This window comes from Theropithecus gelada, chromosome 5 (assembly GCF_003255815.1).
Source record: "Theropithecus gelada isolate Dixy chromosome 5, Tgel_1.0, whole genome shotgun sequence".
NCBI classification, from domain to species: Eukaryota; Metazoa; Chordata; class Mammalia; order Primates; family Cercopithecidae; genus Theropithecus; species Theropithecus gelada.
In genome coordinates this window covers 102,969,610-102,991,262 of record NC_037672.1, presented here as the reverse complement: position 1 = coordinate 102,991,262, position 21,653 = coordinate 102,969,610, and the positions used below count along the sequence as shown (strand labels likewise).

The 21,653-nt window shown below is 36.7% G+C and overlaps 1 protein-coding gene across 6 annotated transcripts in view; it reads left to right on the top strand.

The window, feature by feature from the left end:
• Window positions 1–21,653, top strand: part of PPA2 (pyrophosphatase (inorganic) 2) — a 105,869-nt gene that overhangs the window by 52,610 nt on the left and 31,606 nt on the right. For 5 of the 6 annotated variants that reach the window (XM_025386124.1, XM_025386123.1, XM_025386120.1 and 2 more), the window contains one exon: window positions 21,468–21,595. In XM_025386124.1, coding sequence (XP_025241909.1) covers window positions 21,468–21,595 — 128 coding nt within the window. Of the gene's footprint in view, window positions 1–14,950; window positions 15,716–21,467; window positions 21,596–21,653 lie in introns of those variants that run through there. The other variant, XM_025386122.1, reaches the window with a different exon arrangement.

The following is a 21,653-nucleotide window of genomic DNA, read 5'->3' as shown; positions in this document are numbered from 1 at the left end:
TACAGGCGTGTGCCACCACACCTGGCTAATTTTTTGTATTTTAGAAGAGATGGGGTTTCACCGTGTTGACCAGGCTGGTCTTGGACTCCTGGCCTCAAGGGATTTGCCCGCCTTAGCCTCCCAAAGTGTTGGGATTACAGGTTTGAGCCACAGCGCCCGGCAAGTTTGATAGTTTTAAGAATAACACATTTTTTTCTCATTCCTTTTACCTTCACATTATTGTTAATATGTTCTGCATACCTTTGTTGAATTTTCTTCTTTCTTTTCTCTTACTTTACAGAGACCCAGGAAAAAAATTGATGTAGGCACAAATTGAAAGGAAGAAGAGATTGTAGTATAAATGTTTTTTATTTTTGAAAAATTATTTGTAGTCAACAGTATTTAATCCTAAATCAAGCAACTTTTAAAATGTTTTGGTATTTATGTCTTTCATATTTACCATCTAAAATCACAAACACAGGATTTTAGATGGCATTTTTAAAATTATAAAATTAATTTTATACATGGAAATAAAAACTCAGAAGTGTAAAAAACGGTATATAACATGAAAAGTAAAGTTTTTCTTCCTACCTCCCATCTCATCTTCTCATATCTTATCGCAGATGTTTTTTGTTCTTTTGAATGGTTGCTTCTATTCTGTAAATGATGTGCTTAAATTTCTTAAATTATGCATTTGCCCTGTTGACTCAAATTATTACTTTGGAAGACAAGGAACTTAAATTCTTAAACATTTATCAACTGTGTTACCATATTTCTACTGTTATCCTAATAACTCTAAGTTGTATATTTGGAGCTGGATTTATTGCCTCATTGACTTTGAACAATAACTCTTAACTGCCCAGTGCAGAACTTAGAACATTCAGTTTCTATATTTTTATCCTTTTCTGTCCCTTACAACCTAACTTCTCTCAGCTCCACTATCAATTCTATAGTGTCAAAATTTATAATGTTTACATTACGTGAAGTATAATTGTTTTTCCTATTTTGCTTCATGGTTGAATCTGAAAATTAAAAACTAAGTAGCATTTACAGTATTATTATGTAAATATTATTCATTTAGTTTATCATACTATTTATTAAGTGACCATCTTTGGACAGACTGTTCTCTGAACCTCCTGCATAGCTATCACCTGCGGGTTTCTTTTCAATGCTTGGTTAATTCTACTTACTTAAATTCTACCATTCCCTCTTTAGTTTTCCCTTTTCATTGTTGGCTGGTGTCCATTTTCCAAAAATATCTAATGCAGTAACTTTAAATATAAATTACTGTGTATAAATTGAAATTTATATTATAAAGGAATAAGTGATTTTATATTTTATGACTTTAAACATTTGTCATCTATACTTCTTGGCTTGTTTGTCAGATAAACGAGAAAAATTTAAAAACACTTAGGGGAGGGCAGCTATCAGGAATTTTCTTTTTAATTGTGTAGTTTTCTGGGGATGTGTGTAATATAGGAGTATATAGAGATTTTTTAAATTTCCTGTACATTTTTATTGTTATTAGACATTTTAAAAGTAAATCCTTGGCCAGCATGGTGGCTTACACCTGTAATCCCAGCACTTTGGGAAGCTGAGACAGGAGGGTCACTTGAGTGCAGGAGTGTGAGACCAGCCTGAGCAACATAGTGAGACTTCGTTTCTATAAATAAATAAATAATAAAATTCATATCCATCCTATTAGTTTCTACTATCTTTAGAAAAAGAGGCCGAGGCAGGTGAATCACCTGAGGTCATAAGTTCGAGACCAGCCTGACCCACGTAGAGAAACCCCATCTCTACTAAAAATACAAAATTAGCTGGGTGTGGTGACACATGCCTGTAATCCCAGCTATTTGGGAGGCTGAGGCAAGCGAATCACTTGAACCCAGGAGGCGGAGGTTGTGGTGAGCCGAGAACACGCCATTGCACTCTAGCCTAGGCAACAAGAGCAAAACTCCATCTCAAAAAAAAAAAAAAAAAATCCCAAAAGAAAAAGAAGCTGTTATTTGGCATGATTTGTCAAAGTTTTTCTTTTTTGAGAATGAAGCTCGTTTTAGTTCATAGTATGTCCTTATATCTGTGTATTTTCTTTTTATTCGTATAGACACATTTAAGTTATGGTTCTTCAAAGATGTTTTGGGGTTGTTTTAATTTGTGAACAAATAAAATAACTTTTTTTGGGAAATAAATAAAATGAAGTAACTTTTTTGATCCTGATTAACATATGTACAGACTTTGGTAGACTGTATACCCCTGTTTTAATATTTACGGTTTTTACCTATGATGACTGAACTTAAACTAGCCATTGCATCAGAGAACATTTTTCAATTAGTAAAAAACTTTTTTATGGTTATAGTTCTGTAATTTTAACGTTACTGTTTTAAGTCTTCTAGTTTCACCTTCTAAAAATGGAGTAGCCACTGTAAAAGTCTAAAAAATGTCCAAATAACATTGGAAATGAAACTCCCTGTCCTCCGTGATACAAAATTGGTCACTTCAGCAGGCTCACTAACAGAGCACGAAGACCATTTTATGCCCTGTAATTAGGTTTCAGGCCCTAATGCTCTTGTTGGTACCCTAATGGCCTGTAAGAGTTAATAAGACTTTTAGGACACTTAAATTGTTACTAGAAAATACCTTGGCCAGTGCGAATAATAGCTTTGGTTATCAAATAACCAAGTTTAGAGCTTTTTAAGAGGATTGAAATGCTAGGGCATGTGTAATTTTTCTCGTGGTTAAATTAACCTCCTTCTATAATGTACAGCTTCAGATACTCACCAAACAGATGTTTGTGCCTCTTCAGAATTGCCACTGGGCCTAAGGACCTTATGTCAGGAGAACTAATGTCACGAGGAGCTAATTTAGGCCTAGATGCTGTTTCAACTTGCAGAGCAATGAAGATTTCTTTTGTTTGGTCTTTAAATAAATGAAAACTATTGTCTGTTGTGCTGCAGTAACTGTTTACCTGTGCGGTGATTTTATAGTTTGAATATGTGAAAGATTTAAAACAATTGAAATCAGAACAGTTATATTGATATAGATACATTGTAGATGAATAAATCATATGAGCAATTATTTAAAATAAGACAGTTCTGACATTTTCATAGGCCGGCATCACACTTGTCCTAAAATTATTAAGGTATGTCTTTTATATATGTAGAATTTCAGCTTATATTTAGAGAAATTTAAAAATCAAAACTACTTACTCTCAAGGCAAAACTAAATATGTTGAGACACAATCTATTTGGCTTAAATGTTCATTTGCTAAGTAAACACTTCTAGTGCTTCTGTAATTATTGTTTAAAAATAAGCAAATTAATGTAGTGTTCTATTTCCTTTCCTCCTAAAACACAACTTAATACTGTCATATAGGGGGAAAAAAAGAATAGCATAGTGATCTTAAGGGAAAATATTCATGTTTTGTAACCAAAAAGAATAAAGTTCAATTTGCTTTTCTGTGTGTGTTAGAAGACAGCAGAATGTACTCTGGCTTGGAAAGGGGCTTGCATATCAGCATCATCAACCTAAGAGCTCTAACATTTGTCAGACAATCGCAATATGCCTAAGAAGAAACTATGCTAAGTGCTTCTTTTGGATTATGTTTAATCTGCACACAACTTCAGTCAAGATATGTTATTCTCTTTTTAAAGGATAGAGAAACTGAGGCACCGGGTGGAAGGGGCATGGGGCATGGTTAGTAACTAGCCTAAATCATATGGCCAGTCATTCCACTCCAGTCTGGCTCTGAAAAATGCTGGGTTAGTCAGCTGTATTTGTGGCCTTGGACCTTGTTGCTTTCTAAGAGTGCTGACCATTTGCTCTTAAGTAATTTAGGCATCAGTGGGACAATGATAGAGAGTCCAGTGAAAAGATAGCTCTTTTGATCTTTATTCCTCTTATTTCATTAATAGGTGTAGGTATGTAGGGATGGGTTGTGGGAGGAGGCAGTTGAGGAACAAGGACAAATTGAGTTCAAAAACTATAATTAAGATGGAATTAAATTACCAAGAACCTGTTGTCTCTTTTTTGAACCTTGACCTCTTACAGTTTTTTTAGGTTTCAGTCATTCTTATGATATAGTGAAGTATGGGGGAGGCCTAAATTCTAAAATGCTCTTTCTGTTTATTAATTATCTGACCTTGGAAAAGTCATAACCTCTCAAAGCCTTTGCTTCTTTATTTCTTAAAACTATGGAGTTGATCTTCTGATAAGTAAAAGATCCCCAAGGTTTTTCCCATCTCTAAATTTTTGCTCTAGGAAATATTTTTAATCCATTATTTTTAGCTTGTTGTCTTCTATTAGTAGAAAGACCTAAATTATCTTCAAAGTTAGTGCTATGGGAAACCCAGTTTAAATTAAAGGATTAGATGATTTCTTGGGGATATGAGCACATTTTTAAGTGCTTTAGGGTAACTGTTAAGTGATGAAGCTGGAAGTTCAGTGGAGGTCAATCTGACCCGAGACCTGTGCATTTAGCCACTTTGTTATATGCTTCAAATCACAATTAGATTAGAAATATTTGAATTCCTTCCATGTACAAGGCATCTGTATGGTTTTCATTTTACTGGTCATGTAAAATTACTTGTAAACTGGTAATGAATGTTTATATTTTGAGAAAAATCTAAGTCTTTTCTGCGAGGTTTTTCTGATACAGTGCATATAGTCTCTATGTAGAATTACCTTGTTTGGTAATACTCACTTTGACATGCGTTATTTCCATTATATTTTCATTACGTTAATACACATTCTTAGTACAGATTTTGTCTTGGTAAGAGTACAGTTTGTGAAAAGGAGAATGGAGAAGGAAAGGGCAAGAACAATGAAAGATACTCTTCATCAGCCCGTGAATGTTAAACGTAGATATGCAGAACAGTTTGGAAAACATGAAAATCTTTTAGAGATTCTGAGTAAGCAGAAATTATTAAGAAAATCAGTTCTCTTTGCAGGGACCTCTATTTGTGATATAGAAAATACAGTGAATGTTGTTAAACTATTTTCTTGTGAGTGTTTGTAAGTCATTAAAAACACATGTTCTTGCTTCCCACAGAGTTTCTTTAGAGGGTACTAGTTGTGCACATGTTTAGTTCTGTGGGAGCAACATTTGTAGTACTGGGATGAGAGTGTTGTGCGAATGAATCAACATCACTTCCTTTAGTAAAATGGAAACTCCTTTTTCATTTTTCTTTTTTCTTCCCCTTTGGACAAAATTTTAGCATAAGGCCATATCCTGGTGTCTTTTTTTCCCCTTTTATATAATAAAGGCAAAGAGATAGGGTATTACTTTTATGTCACTGGTTTTTATCTAAAAACAAAAAATTCTCAGCCGATTGTATGCTTTCTTCACTTTGTGTTATGGTTTGGTGGAGATAATCCAGGTAAAGCAGCATTTTAATGTTTTTTTTTCTCCTAATCTTTGTGGAAGTATAGGTAGCTGTCAATTTGTGGAAGTGGATAGAAAGGTTAGAGATGTGAATTTATATAGCTAGATAAAGCTCCATGGGTGATTCTAATAGATTTCCTTCAAATTGAGAACCATTTCGTTAATGAATTCTTTTCTGCTGGTTGGACATTCTAGTCCTGAATATAGAACAATAGGTAACAATATTGATATTTATTCAGTTAGAAGAAGGTCTTAAGATGTAATTACCTAATTCAATTTGATATTTGCCCCCCACACACCTGTTACTCCATTTTTAAAGCTAATATATTGATTCCCTTTGAGATCTTGAGCAAATTACTTAATCTTTTAGAGTCCCAGTTTACTAATTTGCATTAAAGAGATAAATAATACCTAATTTACAAGTTGTGAAGCTTAAATGACATACTATTGTTGGCAGCGGTGGCCCGTCTGGAGCAGCCGCAGCAAAGACTTTGGCTGCAGCCAGGGAGGCACAGCCAGGACTGCGAGCTCCACCGAGCTGTGGGAGCCAGGAACAAGTGGGAGCCCCATCCCCTTCTGAGTTGACAAGGTGGGATCACCACCCTCTGGGACACAGCTGCAGCCACCCAGCCACAGCTGTGGACCTGGGCATCCCTGCACTCTTGGGGGCCTGGGAAGACCCCCGCCTGACCTCTGCAAGCTCAGAAGTGCCTGCTAATGCTGTCTGGCCTCTCCCCACTCTGATTTTGGAGTGAAGTCATGGCCCAACCTGGGTGCTGTTGCAACCCAGCCAGGTGTGCCCTCACTCAGAGTGGCACTGACACACCAGCCCCCTGCCACCTCCGCCCCCTCTGGACTTTTGGCACTGATGAGCATGGGAGGGAGGCCAAAGGGGTGCTGAGGGTGGCTTGGTGCAGGCCTGCAGGTGCCCCTTGGCACAAACAGCCTGGGTACAGTAGATGATGTATAGATAGCGAGAGGCAGACAGGCTTCTGGGCGGAAGGAGGTGGGTCCACATTGAAGCCCCACCTTAAAGCCAGGAATGGCCTGAAGCCTGAGGGCCAGGCTGTCCTGGGTGAAATCTGGCCTGGAGTGAGAACCTATGGTGTGTTTTCTGGGCCTAACCATGGCTGCCTATGGGCCAGTCAGCACTCACTTCCTCCTGAGCCCATAAAAACCTGGGATTCAACCAGACTCGGGAAGACGAGACAACCTGCCTGCGATAGGAGCTACCCACTTTGGGTCTCCTCTCCACTGAGGGCTGCAGTCTCAGTGGGCCTCAGGCTCAATGGGATGACCTGCCTGTGGATAGCAGCTACTCACTTCTGATCTTCTGAGATCTGTACTGTCAGTAAAGCACCTTGCCTTGCTCACCCTCCATTTGCCCAGGTACCTCAGTCTTCCTCTATATGGGAGAAGAACTCGGGACCCCCCAAATGGTGAAACTGAAGGAACCCTAAGGCAAACAAGGCTGAAATATGCTACCTTCTGATCCTGCTCACCACATTGCAGGCAACAAGGAGAAGAGAAGAGCTGGGCGCCTTCAGGGATCCCAGACCTAATGGCTCCCTAAGCCAGGGCTGTGACATCCTCTTTGGGGCTCTGCACTTCCTGGTGCCTCCAAGCTTCTAAGTGCCACCGTGTTTCCTGGAGCCTCCAGTGGAAGCCACTTGCAGTGTTTGCCTGGTCCAGCTGCAGCCTCACAGGGAGCCAGTGCCTGTGCTGGTGCCCAGAGTTGCCTGCTCCTTGCCACTTTGTGCCTGGCTTGCCCTTGGCGTGCATGGGATCCAGGCTTAGCATGAGCGGAGTGCAGCCTGCCAGGCCAAGTGGGTGGAAGGAGCCCAGTGGGCTAAGCAAAACTCGCGAAAAGGTGCCGCTGGCCACAGAGATTTCCAGCTGGAAAAGCAACAGCTGAAGAATCCTGTGGCACTATTACTGAGCCATAGGTTTAAAGTATTTCAAAATTTTACTAGATATTACCAAAGTGTCTTTTGCAGTGATTGTATCATCAGTGTATGAGAGTAAATGCTTCCTAAATAATAGTTTATTATTTTTTTGCCAATCTGATACATAAAAGATGATTTATCTTGTTTTAATTCTTTATTTTTCTGCTTACTACTGGGTTGGAGCATCTTTCTTGTATTTTTATTGGATTATTTGTATCTTCCCTTCTGTGAATTGAGTATATAAATTGTTTGCACTTTTTCTATTGGGGTTGACATTCTTTTGGTATACCAGAGTTTTTGGATAATAATCCTTTATTATTTAGGTTGCAAATATTCTCTATTTGCAGAGATGCTATATTGACTTTTGGCTTACGGAGGTTTTAAATTTTGATGTATCCCATTTTATCAGTGTTTTTTATACATGACTTTAGTGTTTTGATTCTAGTTTAAAGATTTCTTACCTCTTGGCCAGAAAGATGTTTTTATTTTCTTTTCACTGTTTTATATTTTATTATCTTTACAATCGAGTCTTGAATTTATGTGGAATTTACATTGTCCATGTATACATTTTTTCTAACACTGCTGAACAGAAAGTCATTTTCTTCCTACTGTTTTGGAATGTCTTTCTTACGCATTTCATTATACAGGAGTCTGTTTCTGGATTCTATATGGTGTCAGTGATATAATCCTATGCCAGCGTCATGTTATTTTAATTATGAAGTCTTGTAATAAAGCATATATGAGACTAATCTTCCAACTTTTGTTCTACTTTTTCATACTTGATTTTTCTTATGCCTTTATTCTTTTGTTTTTTCTTTTTATACTTTAAGTTCTAGGGTACATGTGCACAAAGTGCAGGTTTGTTACATAGGTATACATGTGCCATGTTGATTTGCTGTACCCATCAACTCGTCATTTACATTAGGTATTTCAACTAATACTATCCCTCCTTCAGCCCCACACCCCCCAACAGGCCCTGGTGTGTGATGGCGTGATGTTCCCCGCCCTGTGTCCGTGTGTTCTCATTGTTCAACTGCCAACTATGAGTGGTGTTTGGTTTTCTGTCATTGTGATAGTTTGCTCAGAATGATGGTTTCCAGCTTCATCCATGTCCCTGCAAAGGACATGAACTCATCCATTTTTGTGCCTGCATAGTATTCAGTGGTGTATATGTGCCACATTTTCTTAATCCAGTCTATCATTGATGGACATTTGGGTTGTTTCCAAGTCTTCGCTATTGTGAATAGTACTGCAATAAACATACGTGTGCATGTGTCTTTATAGCAGCATGATTTACAATTCTTTTGGGTATATACCCAGTAATGGGATCACTGAGTCAAATGGTATTTCTTGTTCTAGATCCTTGAGGAATCGCCACACTGTCTTCCACAGTGGTTGAACTAATTTACACTCCCACCAACAGTGTAAAGGCTTCCTATTTCTGCACATCCTCTCCAGCATCTGTTGTTTCCTGACTGTTTAATGATTGCCATTCTAACTGGCATGAGATGGTTTCTCATTGTGGTTTTGAATTGCCTTTCTCTGATGACCAGTGATGATGAGCATGTTTTTATGTGTCTGTTGGCTGCATATGTGTCTTCTTCTGTGAAGTGTCTGTTCATATCCTTTGCTTACTTTTTGATGGGGTTTTTTCTTGTAAATTTATGTAAGTTCTTTGTAGATTCTGGATATTAGCCCTTTGTCAGATGGGTAGATTGCAAAAAATTTTCTCCCATTCTGTAGGTTGCCTGTTCACTCTGATGAGAGTTTATTTTGCTGTGCAGAAGTTCTTTAGTTTAGTTAGATCCCATTTGCCAATTTTGGCTTTAGTTGCCATTGCTTTTGGTGTTTTAGTCATGAAGTCTTTGCCTATGCCTGTGTCCTGAATGGTATTGCCTAGGTTTTCTTCTAGGGTTTTTATGGCTTTAGGTCTTACATTTAAGTCTTTAATCCATCTCGAGTTAATTTTTGTATAAGGTGTAAGGAAAGGATCCAGTTTCAGCTTTCTACATATGGCTAGCCAGTTTTCCCAGCCCCATTTATTAAATAGGGAATCCTTTCCCTGTTTGACTTCCTCTTTTCCTTATGGAATACCCTTTATTTCCTTCTCTTGCCTGATTGTCCTGGCAGGAACTTCCAACACTGTGTTGAATAGGAGTGGTGAGAGAGGGCATCTTTATCTTGTGCCGATTTTCAAGGGGAACGCTTCCAGTTTTTGCCCATTCAGTATGATATCGGCTGTAGGTTTGTCATAAATAGCTCTTATTATTTTGAGACCTCTTTGTAGGTCTCTAAGGACTTGCTTTATGAATCTGAGTGCTCCCATATTTGGGTGCATATATATTTAGGATAGTTAGCTCTTCTTGTTGAATTGATTCCTTTACCATTATGTAATAGCCTTCTTTGTCTCTTTTGATCTATGTTGGTTTAAGGTCTGTTTTATCAGAGACTAGGATTGCAACGCTTGCTTTTCATTTGCTTGATAGATCTTCCTCCATCCTTTATTTTGAGCAAAGTGCACATGAGATGGGTCTCCTGAATACAGCACACTGATAGGTCTTGACTGTTTATCCAATTTGCTAGTCTGTGTCTTTTAATTGGGGCATTTAGCCCATTTACATTTAAGGTTAATATTGTTATTTGTGAATTTGGTCCTGTTACTATGATGTTAGCTGGTTATTTTGCCCATTAATTCATGCAGTTTCTTCATAATGTTGATGGTCTTTACAATTTGGCATGTTTTTGCAGTGGCTGGTACCAGTTCTTCCTTTACATGTTTAGTGCATCCTTCAGGAGCTCTTGTAAGGCTGGCCTAGTGGTGACAAAATCTCTCAGCATTTTTTTGTCTGTAAAGGATTTTATTTCTTCTTCACTTATGAAGCTTAGTTTGGCTGGATATGAGATTCTGGGTTGAAAGTTCTTTTCTTTAAGAATGTTGAATATTGGCCCCCACTCTCCTCTGACTTGTAGGGTTTCTGCAGAGAGATCAGCTGTTAGTCTGATAGGCTTCCCTTTGTGGGTAACCCGACCTTTCTCTCTGGCTGCCCTTAACATTTTTCCCTTCATTTCAACCTTGGTAAATCTGACATCATGTGTGTTGGGGTTGCTCTTCTCAAGGAGTATCTTTGTGGTGGTCTCTGTATTTCCTGAATTTAAATTTTGGCTTGCCTTGCTAGGTTGGGGAAGTTCTTCTGAATAATATCCTGAAGAGTGTTTTCTAACTTGGTTCCATTCTCCCTGTCACTTTCAGGTACACCAATGAAACATAGATTTGGTCTTTTCACATAGTCCCATATTTCTTGGAGGCTTTGTTTGTTTCTTTTCACTTTTCTCTCTAATCTTGTCTTCTCTCTTTATTTCATTAATTTAATCTTCAATCACTGATACCCTTTCTTCCACTTCATCAAATCGGCTGTTGAAGCTTGTGCATGTGTCATGAAGCTCTTGTGCTGTGGTTTTCAGCTCCATCAGGTCATTTAAGGTCTTCTCTACACTGTTTATTCTAGTTAACCATTCATCTAACCTTTTTTCAAGGTTTTTAGCTTCCTTGCGATGGGTTAGAACATGCTCCTTAAGCTCGGAGAAGTTTGTTATTACTGACCTTCTGAAGTCTACTTCTGTCAACTCATGAAACTTGTTGTCCATCCAGCTTTGTTCTGTTGCTGGCAAGGAGCTGCGTTCCTTTAGAGGATAAGAGGTGCTCTAGTTTTTTGATTTTTCAGCTTTTCTGCTCTGATTTCTCCCCATCTTTGTGGTTTTATCTACTTTTAGTCTTTGATGTTGGTGACCTACAGATGGGGTTTTGGTGTAGATGTCCTTTTTTGTTGATGTTGATGCCATTCCTTTCTGTTTGTTAGTTTTCCTTCTAACAGGCCCCTCAGCTGCATGTTTGCTGGAATTTGCTGGAGGTCCACTCCAGACACTGTTTGCCCGGGTATCACCAGCAGAGGCTGCAGAATAGCAAATATTGCAGAACAGCAAATATTGCTGCCTGATCCTTCCTCTGGAAGCTTTGTCCCAGAGGAGCACCCGCCTATATGAGGTGTCTGTTGGACCCTACTGGGAGGTGTCTCCCAATCAGGCTACATGGGGTTCAGTGACCAACTTGAGAAGGCTGTCTCTCTGTTCTGAGAGCTTGAATGCCGTGCTGGGGGAACCACTGCCTTCTTCAGAGCTGTCAGTCAGGGACCTTTAAGTCTGCAGAAGTTTCTGCTGCCTTTTGTTCAGCTATGCCCTGCCCACAGAGGTGGAGTCTATAGAGGCTGTAGGCCTTGCTGAGCTGCACTGAGTTCTGCCCAGTTCGAGCTTCCCTGCCGCTTTGTTTAGCTATTCAAGCCTCAGCAGTGGTGGACGCCCCTCCCCCCCCCCAGGCTGCAGTCTCGCAGGCCGATCTCAGACTGCTGCTCTAGCAGTGAACAAGGCTCCGTGGGCGTGGGACCCACTGAGCCAGGCACAGGAGGGAATACCCCGGTCTGCCAGTTGTGAAGACTGGGAAAAATGCACTATTTGGGCGTAGTGTACCATTCCTCCAGGTACACTCTGTCACAGCTTCCCTTGCCTAGGAAAAGGAAATCCCTGACCCCTTGCACTTCCCAGGTGAGGCGATGCCCCGCTCTGCTTCTGCTCACCCTCAGTGGGCTGCACCCACTGTCCAACTAGTCCCAATGAGATGAACCATGTACCTCAGTTTGAAATGCAGATATCACCCATCTTCTGCATCGATCTCTCTGGGAGCTGCAGACCAGAGCTGTTCCTATTCAGCCGTCTTGGAAGTGACTGCCTTTATTCTTGTGTACAGGTTTTAGAATCCTAATTGTCAAGGATTTTTGGTATCTTTAAAACATTAATTTTTATATCAGTTGTTGATATATGTTTCCCATTTATTCAGGAATTCTTTTATATATTTTATATCTTGTATATCTTTTGGCACAGTCTTAAAACACGTTAAATAGGTGTGTTTTAACTTATTTTAAAGGGAGAAAGCATTCATTTATACTTGGAATTTTGCCATTCTTAACTATTACAGTTGTGTTTTAGTCATATATACATTCTAAACTTTGTCATCTTGTTCTTCACTGATCTTTCTTATTAAGTTGGTACCACAATTTGTCACCAGATTCCCTCAATTTGACCTCAAATATCTTTTAGTCCATTCCCTCCTTCTTCCTGTTGTCTTAAATTATATCTTACTTTTCCATTGAATCAGTGTTAACATTTCTCTAGTTAGCCTCCTGACAAAAAAATTTATCTCCCACACTGTTTACCAGACTTATCTTATTTTAAAGAAAACATATTAAAAAATGTTTTGACTTCTCAGAGCTTACAGAAAAATCCAGTTTCTCCAACTTAGTAAAACACTTTTTATTTTCTAGCCTTTCACACTATTTATCCAAAGTTCTTAACACACTGAGATTTTCACCCTTTCTTATACATACCAGGTAGTTTTGCACCTTAGTAGTTTTATCTTTTGAGAACCAGTTTAAATATCATCTCTCAGTGAATTGCCTTTGACTCCACAAAGCAAAGCCAGTTGGTTAATTGCCACTTTTTTTGCTCCCACATTATTTTGTTTGATTCTGTAAAATGTCTTTGATTTCACAGATTTATAATTTGTTTGTTTCCTTATCTACCCACCTATCTAGATTATGAACTCTTTCAGGGCTGGGACTTTCTCTCATTTATATTTTTTAGCTCACTTTGAGGTATAAGTTACATCCAGTCAAATTCACCCCATTTTAAGTATACAATTCAGTGAGTTTTGATAACTATATATAGTCTTCTAGCAACGATCACATTCATAATACAAAACATTTCCATAACCCCCAAAATTCCCACATAACCCTGTGCAATCAATCCCTTCTTCCTACCATAGGCCATTAGCAAACACTGATCTACTTTCTGTCACAATAGTTTGCCTTTTCTAGAATTACCTATCAATGGACTCTGGCATCAGTGATCATTCACATGGCTGGGTATATGACTTCTTTCTCTTAACTAATGCTTTGGAGATTCATGCATATTGTTGCATGTATTAGGGTGGTTCTTCCTAATTTATTATTGAACTGTCTTCCATTTTTTAGATATACCACAGTTTATCCATTCACATGTTGTTGGAAATTCGGGTTTCCAGTTTCAGGCTAATATGAATAAAGTTGCTATGAGCAGAGAGGTACAAGTCTTCATGTGAACATGTTTTCATTTCCGGTGGGGAAATACTCAGGAATAATTTTGCTGAGTAAGATGGTAATTATATGTTTAACATTGTAAGAAACTGTCAAATTGTTTACCAGAGTGGCTCTACCATTTGTATTTCTACCAGCAGTGTATCCAGTTGCTGTCAGAACATGTGTTCATTCTTTATACTTTGTTACAGATTGTCTTAAATAACAAAATGTTTTTTAAAGACATTTCCTGTACATATATGTCTTTCACATTTGCCCACATATTTGCCATTTTCATACCCATGTATTTTGTTTCTTCCTGAAGATCTGTAGATCTCAGTTTTCACCTGGTGTCATTCTCTTTCAGTTCAAGGACTTTCACATATGCTTGTAGTGCAGTCCTGCTGGTGGCAAATTTTCTCCATTTTTATTTATCTAAAATAATCTTTTTTTGCCTTTGTTTTAGAAATACAATTTTGCTTGATGTTGAATTTAAAGTTATAGGGTTTTTTTTAAGCTTTATATTGATGTTCGATTTTCTTTCGGCCCCCATTGCTTCTAATGAAAAGTGAACAGCCATTTGTATTGTTACCTCATATACAGTTGACCCCTGAACAACATGGGTTTTAACTGTACAGGTCCACTTATACATGGATTTCTTTCAACAAAATGTGGATTGAAAATAACAGTATTCTAAGGTTGCAAAACACAGTATAATGAGGGTCTACTTTTCATATAGCTGGTTTCTGCAGGGCTACTGTGAGACTTTCATATGCATGGATTTTCGGGGAGCAGATGGTGGTCCTGGAACTAATCCTTCATGTACACTTTGTTACTAGTGTATAATGTATTATTTTTTTCTCAGACTGTTTTAAAGATTTTCTCCTTATCTTTGGATTTCAGCAATTTTTTTTTTGTTTGATGTGCTAAGGTTGCCTTTTGTTTGTATTTATTCTGCTTAGGGTATACTGAGCTTTGTGGGTCTGTAAGTTCCTGTTTTTCCACCATATTTGGGAAATGTTTGCCACTATTATTTCACTTTTGGGGGGGCTCCGTTTTCTCTCCTGCATTCTGAGACTAAATATACATTTTTTAGACTACTTTTTATTGTCTTACAAATCACTAACACTCTTCCTGTCTTTTTCATCTTTTTTTTCCTTACTGGTATTTAGACTGGATAATTTCTGTTAATGTGTCTTCTACTTCCCTGTTTTTTCTTGTTGTTGTTGTTGTTTTTCCTGCCATATCCACGTTCTGCTGTTAAGCCTACCTGATTTTTCATTTCAGATCCTCCTTTTGGTTCTTTTTTTTTTTTGAAGTTTTATAGTATCAGTTCCTCATCTTAGATTTACATACGTTCGTGCATTGTGACCATGTTTCCTGAAAGTCCTGAACATATTTGTAATAACTACTTTAAAATTCTTATTTGCATAGGTCATATAAGGATTGATTTCTGTTAACTGCTTTTTCTCTAGATATAGGTCTCAGAAATATTCCAGTATATACAATAAATCGCATGGTCATCCTGCCTTTACTTGACAGGAGCCGGGCTTACAGCCTGTCCTATCTGCCTGCACATCAGGATTCCTGTGTGCCCCTGGATGCAGCCCTACATGTTGTTTTGTATTTTTGTTCCCTCTTGGGTCTACAAAGTTACTTATCTTGTTTTTGAGTCTGTTTGATGTTTATCTTTTTATAAGGTATCTATTTTAGGTAGGTTAGCCTGAGGGAGTACATTGAAACACGAATTTAGTGCCCCTCCTGTCAAAGGTCTCTGTTTTTTCCAAAGCACAATGCTTTGGAAACTTGAGGAGTGTTTTTATTTGCTGATAGTTTGGTTAATATACTTGAACTCAGTGAAAGCCTCATTCCAGAAATAAATATTTATAGGTATTTCACTCAAGTAGTTCTATTTATATATTCCCTCTCCGTTCCAAATGTTTAAAAACGGGGTTAAACTTCAACACATTGGAAAAAAATAAATTTATAGGAACTAAATTGTAATAATATTAGGGATAAAAGTAAGCACGTCTGTTAAATAAGAAATTAATTACAAATTCATTTAGGGTCTTTAAGTGAAAAACTATATGTGTATAGCAAAAAGTTATTAATAAATATGCATGTGTATGTGTATATATGTATGCCCAGATACCTTTTATATGTTATTTTTAGTCTTTGTGTTTGTTTATAACTATGCCTACCTACCTTGATTTGTCAGGAACATTATGCAAATTAAAGTAACTCAGTATTAATGAAAATCTGTTTAGTATTTTTCTAAAAATTAATTCATGTTTGTATATTTATTTTTGAAAGATAAAAGCTTTTAAGGTTATTAATTTGCCTGTAAGTATAACTTTGGTTGCATTCATAGACAAAGTTTTGGGGAATTGGAGAGAGAATTATTGATATTTGTTAAGAATTATTCCCTTTTATTCGGCGACTTTCACCCATTATTTAATCCACATAACAGCCTTGATTTCTTCTTCCCCGTTCTGGATTTGAAGAAACAAGGTAGTATATTTTCCCCAAGGTGATACAATATATAAGTACCAGAAATGGAATTTAAACTTAGTGCTGTCTGATTCCAAACATGTTTTTCTTTAGTTCTTCTTAGAAACTTCCTGAGTGTTCTCATTGTCATTATTTTCTGAATATTTTTAGAGTTTTTATTTTCTTTTGGACCCAAAAGTTATTTATTTAATAAGACTTTTTCTTCTTTATTTCCTTTTAATATTTATGTTTTAATTATATTTAAAAAATCGGGGGACTGGAGGTGGTTCTTTTTCAGTAGGCAAGAGTTTTTAAATTTGTTTATTGTTGATCTTTAAATTTATTATATTGTACTTATAGAATGTGTTGTCTTAATTTCCTTATGTTTAAAATTTATTAACATTTTCTTTGTTTTTGGTATATAATTATTTTTAAAGCTTATTGTTTTAATATGTCTCTAGATTAAATAGGTCTCATACTTTCTCTAGATTTCTCTCATGTATACTGTTCATGGTCTGCATATATAAAATATACCTTATCAATTTGGCTTTTGAAGTCATATCGTTACTATTAACTTACTTGTAAAATATGTTTTATTCTGAAGTTTGGGTAATATTGAAGTCTTGGCAAACACATGAGATTAGAAACTCCCATTGGTTTAACAGAGTGTGTTTTTGGATTAAAAAAAAAAAAGAGTAGAAAGAATTTTCTAATTAGATTTTAGAAACAAGTGAATTGGTTTATATGGAAAGGAAATTTGGTTATATGAAAGATATACAGTATCCCCAGTGAAGAGAAAAAATAAGTCATAAATGTTTCTCTTAGAACGTGTTGTGTTAGATTTATCTCATGTCTACAGAGATAAAATGGTAGGTAAGTTTAGGTTTTCTTTTATAGAAACATAAACCGAAGTTAGTTAAGAAAAACTAAATTAAAATGAGAGCTCTGAACTTGGAAAAACCCAATGGAACCTTAAAATTTTTCTGTTATATTGCTTCATTATTACCTGTTTTTCAACTGGAATTTTAGAGAGAAATTTATGATATTTTCAATGTATTTATATAGAAAAATGATTATTTATAAAATGTATTTTTATAGTTTTAATATAAACATTCCCTTAGGGAGATTCTATATAATCTTTGTTAATTAAATTTTCAAATTTGAAAGTAAATCATGACTGCACACTATTTGTCAGAAGTTATGACACTCTTTATAAAGCCTTTTTTAAAAATCTGGGGTGATGGGCTGGGTGGCGTGGTGGCTCACACTTGTAATCCCAACACTTTGGGAAATGAAGGCAGGAGGAACACTGGAGCCCAGGAGTTCAAGACCAGCCTGGGTAACAGAGTGACTAAAACAAAACAAAGCAACTCTACTGAAAAACAAAACAAAACAAACAAACAAACAAACAAAAAAAACAAGATTAGCCAAGCATGGTGTTGCACACTTGTAGTCCTAGCTTCTTGGAAATCGAAGTGGGTTAATTGATTGATCCCTGGAAGTCAAGGTTGCAGTGAACTGTGATTGCACACTGCACTCCAGCCTATGTGACAGAGCAAGACACTGTGAAAAGAGAGAGAGAGAGAGAAAGAAAGAGAGAGAGAGAGAAAGAAAGAAAAAAAGAAAGAAAAAGAGAAAGAAAGAGAAAAAAGAAATTTTGAGGACTGCTTTTAGTTTTATTGTAATTTAGGTTATTAATGTTACAGGTTTGTCCTTTTCTGCTCTTTGATACTTTGAATCTCATGTAAGTCCCATCTTTACTGGTTTATTATTGTTATTTTTTTTTTCCATTGGTAATTCCTCTTAGTTTTACTTTGTAAAAAATATCCAAAATCTTACCAATCATCACTATCTCCATACAACTACGTTTGTCTAAGCCCTCATCATAGTTCACCTAAGTAGACTCTTAGCAGCCCCTTATTGGACTTCCAGCTTCCTTTTTTTCCTCTATGTAGTCTTTTCTTTACACACCAGATAGAAAGATCTTAAAACGTTTACTCCTCTGCCCAAAACCATCCCAAAGTTAAAGCTGTAGTCCTTAGTATGGCCCTTAGAGTCCTTTGTGACTGGACTGTGGCTGCTTCTCTAATCTTATCTCCTAATTCTTTCTGTTTTTTCACTGTGCTCTAGCTATGACTTCTTACTCTCTCCCTGAAATGTTAAAAGCACATCCTTACTTCAGAATATTTGCATTTACTGTCTTCCTCCCAGACTGTACTGCTTTCAGATACCTGAATTAGTTGCTCCCACAGTTCATCCAAGACTCTACTAAAATGATTTCACCAGAGGATATCCCTGACCTCTCATATCTAAAATTCTCTTCTTACCTTACTTGCAAAGCAGCCTATGTGCCTAACTGCAGATTTTTATGTTTTTTTCTTTTTCCTCCTAATATCTAACTGTTTTCCTACCCAGGTCTAATTTTTTTTTTTTTTTTTAGATAGGGTCTCACTATGTTGCCCAGAATGGTCTCGAACTCCTAGGCTCAAGCAATCCTCCCACCTCAGCTTCCCATGTAGCTGGGATTAGGGGCATGCCATGGCACCTAGCTCCAGGCTTAATTTGACAACAGATATTTTTAGCAACGTTTTATTGAATTCTTTCAGAACATTCAAATTAACTTCATAAAGACAAAAACTTTTCTGTACTCATAAATTCACTGGTTTATGTAATATTTAATTACATCTCATAATAAAAGATACAGTTAGCATAAATGGTTTGGGAATAAACACACCTGATGCTTGGTAAAGCTAAAACTTAACTGATGGAAACAAAAATTTGGCTTCATTCTAGAGTACTCTGCCAGAGTCAGCATACATAACATGTGAACATTAATCAGAATGTTCTACAGAAGTAGAGTCTTTACTAATCAGTCCAGTAAGTTGATCAAGTAGAGTTCGATTAAAAGAGCTTAATTTGTAATCAACATTAGAAACTGAAATAGATTTAGCTTGATTACATATATAGCTTTTCCAGATTATCCTAACTTTATTGGATTAGTTCATCTTTAAAATTCCTATAAAATTAATTCCACAAGTGGGAATAAATGACTACTAGAGAATTGCCACTTTTCTTAAAATAACATAGATTGTAAAAAATGTATCTAATCACAGATGTCCTACAAATGGATAGTGTTGATGGATGCACAAAATTGTAGACATACTTAATGTCACGAATTATACACTTAAAAATGCTTAACATGGCAAGTTTTATGTTATGGATATTTTATCACAGTAAAAGAAAACTGAAAAAATACATCTTTACTTACATTTTTTAAATGTAAATAAAACCTTTAGGCAATGTTACTATGCAGTATAGAAGAAAAAGCGGAAGTCATGGAATTAGAAGTCTTGTATTTATGCAATAGGAGTTCTATCATGAGTGAGTTGGATAGATTTTGGCAAACCTTTTCAACTATCTTAGCTGTAGTTTTCTTATGTTGAATGTAAACATACTTGTTCTTAACTCTCAGGAATTTCATGAGGAACAAGTTTAAGTTTTATATATATCTATGTATGCTTTTCATAAACCACAAATAAGTTTATATACTTTAGCTGGAACTTTATAATTTCAGAGGGGTTATTGAACTGACTGTTGGCATTGGATGTAAGAATTTGGCTTCAGGCATTTGCTATTGAGGTTTTAAAAATGTTTAAATATCTTACTGTAATTTTTTTGTTTTGTTATTTGGGACAGTGCAGCTGTTTTCTCCTAGGGTATAATTAGTTGAGAAAGGAAAAGTTTAGCTTATATTTGGAGAGTTATACTTCCTATTTCCATTATAAAATTTTCACTTTTTTTCCTAATTAGTGTCTTTGCTTAATGGGTTCCTCTTTATGACTTTTGGGGAGAAAGCCTCCTAGACTGAGACAGATATTAGATAATTAGCTTTCATTTTCTCCTTGGAAGTCAGTGAGTTAAGTAACAAAAATCATATAAAAGTTACATGATTTATATAAGTTATATACAATGGAACAGAAAATGATAGTCTGAGTAAGGTACAATGATGAAGTCGTAAATCAGACTTAAACAACAGAAAGTTATTTATCACTTTGTTGCCCAGGCTGGAGTTCAGTGGCATGATCTTGGCTGACTGCAACCTCCACCTCCTGGACTAAAGCATTTGTCCTGCCTCAGCCTCCTGAGTAGCTTGGACTACAGGCAAGCACCACTATGCCCAGCTAATTATTTTTGTATTTTTAGTAGATACGGGGTTTCACCATGTTGGCCAGACTGGTCGGAACCCCTGACCTCAGGTGATCTCAAAGTGCTGGGATTACAGGCGTGAGCCACTGCACCCAGCCTAGAAAATTATTTATCTTGGGCATTGATTAAATTGCATTTCTAGATACTCACTGTCAGTAGACTAAAAGATTTTTTTCCCCTCTGAATAAGAAAACCGTACATTCAATGAACTCAGTATTTATTAATTTTTGCAAAACATCCCTGTTTGTTTTGTTAATCACAAAACAGAATCATTTTAGCAATATGCTGTAACAAATATATTGTATACAATACAATATACTGTGACAATATACTGTAATAAAATTACCAGCACCATTACTCTTGTGCTTTGTGGCCATTCTGAAGCAAAATAAGGGTTAATTGAACACAAGCACTGCCATACCAAGACAGTGGCTCTGCTAACTGAGAAGGCTGCTAAGTGACTAATGGTGGGTAGTATATAGAATGCGGCCACAGTGGGCAAAGGCATGATTCATGTCTTGGGCAGGATGGAGCAGGACAGCGCAAGATTTCATCAAGCTACTCAGAATGGTATGCAATTTAAAACTTACGAATTGTTTATTTCTGGAATTTTCCATTTAATATTTTTGGATTCAGTTGACCGTAGGTAACTGAAACTGCAGAAAACAAAACTGTGGATAAAGGGAGATTACTGTGTATATGATCCTCAGTGACTGGCTTCTCCTAGGTGTTTCCTCCTTCTCCCCTCCCTCCTAACAGTGATGCTCTAGCCATGCAGAACCATCTTTGTATATTCTAAAATATAGTCCCTTGCTTTTATGTGTGCTGTTCCTTCTACCTTTTCCCCTCTTGTCCAGTTAGTGATGTACTTCTCACTTTTATAATGCTTTCTTTTACTCCCTCTTCTATGACATTAACATTGCTTATGTTTACTTCTGTTAAAATCTCATTGCATTTTAATTGCAATTTAACTCTTTGTCTCTTTCCCTGAGGTAAAAACTCTGAGTATCTTGATGAAAAGAATTTTGTTGTATCCATCCATTTATTCCCCATACATAGCACATTGTCTGAAGATGCTTTGTAAATGTTTGTAGAGTGCAGGAATAGTAGTATACATACGAAAACACAAAAGTCTGAAGGTGATATACATATCAATGGTGATGCTGCTCTAGGTATCATAATCAATTGTGCTGCCGGTTAGACTGGGCCCCATGTTTCCTGGCTCCCTCAGTCCAATGCTCTGCCACTAAATGGAATGAATTTTGGTTCTTAACAAAACATCTTTTTGTTTTTTCTTTACAGATATTGATGATGTCGAGAAGTTCAAACCAGGTTACCTGGAAGCTACTCTTAATTGGTTTAGATTATATAAGGTACCAGATGGAAAACCAGAAAACCAGTTTGCTTTTAATGGAGAATTCAAAAACAAGGTGAAGATGAGAATCTTTATTTTAAAATGTACCTCCCGTACAATACTCATTTCACTTG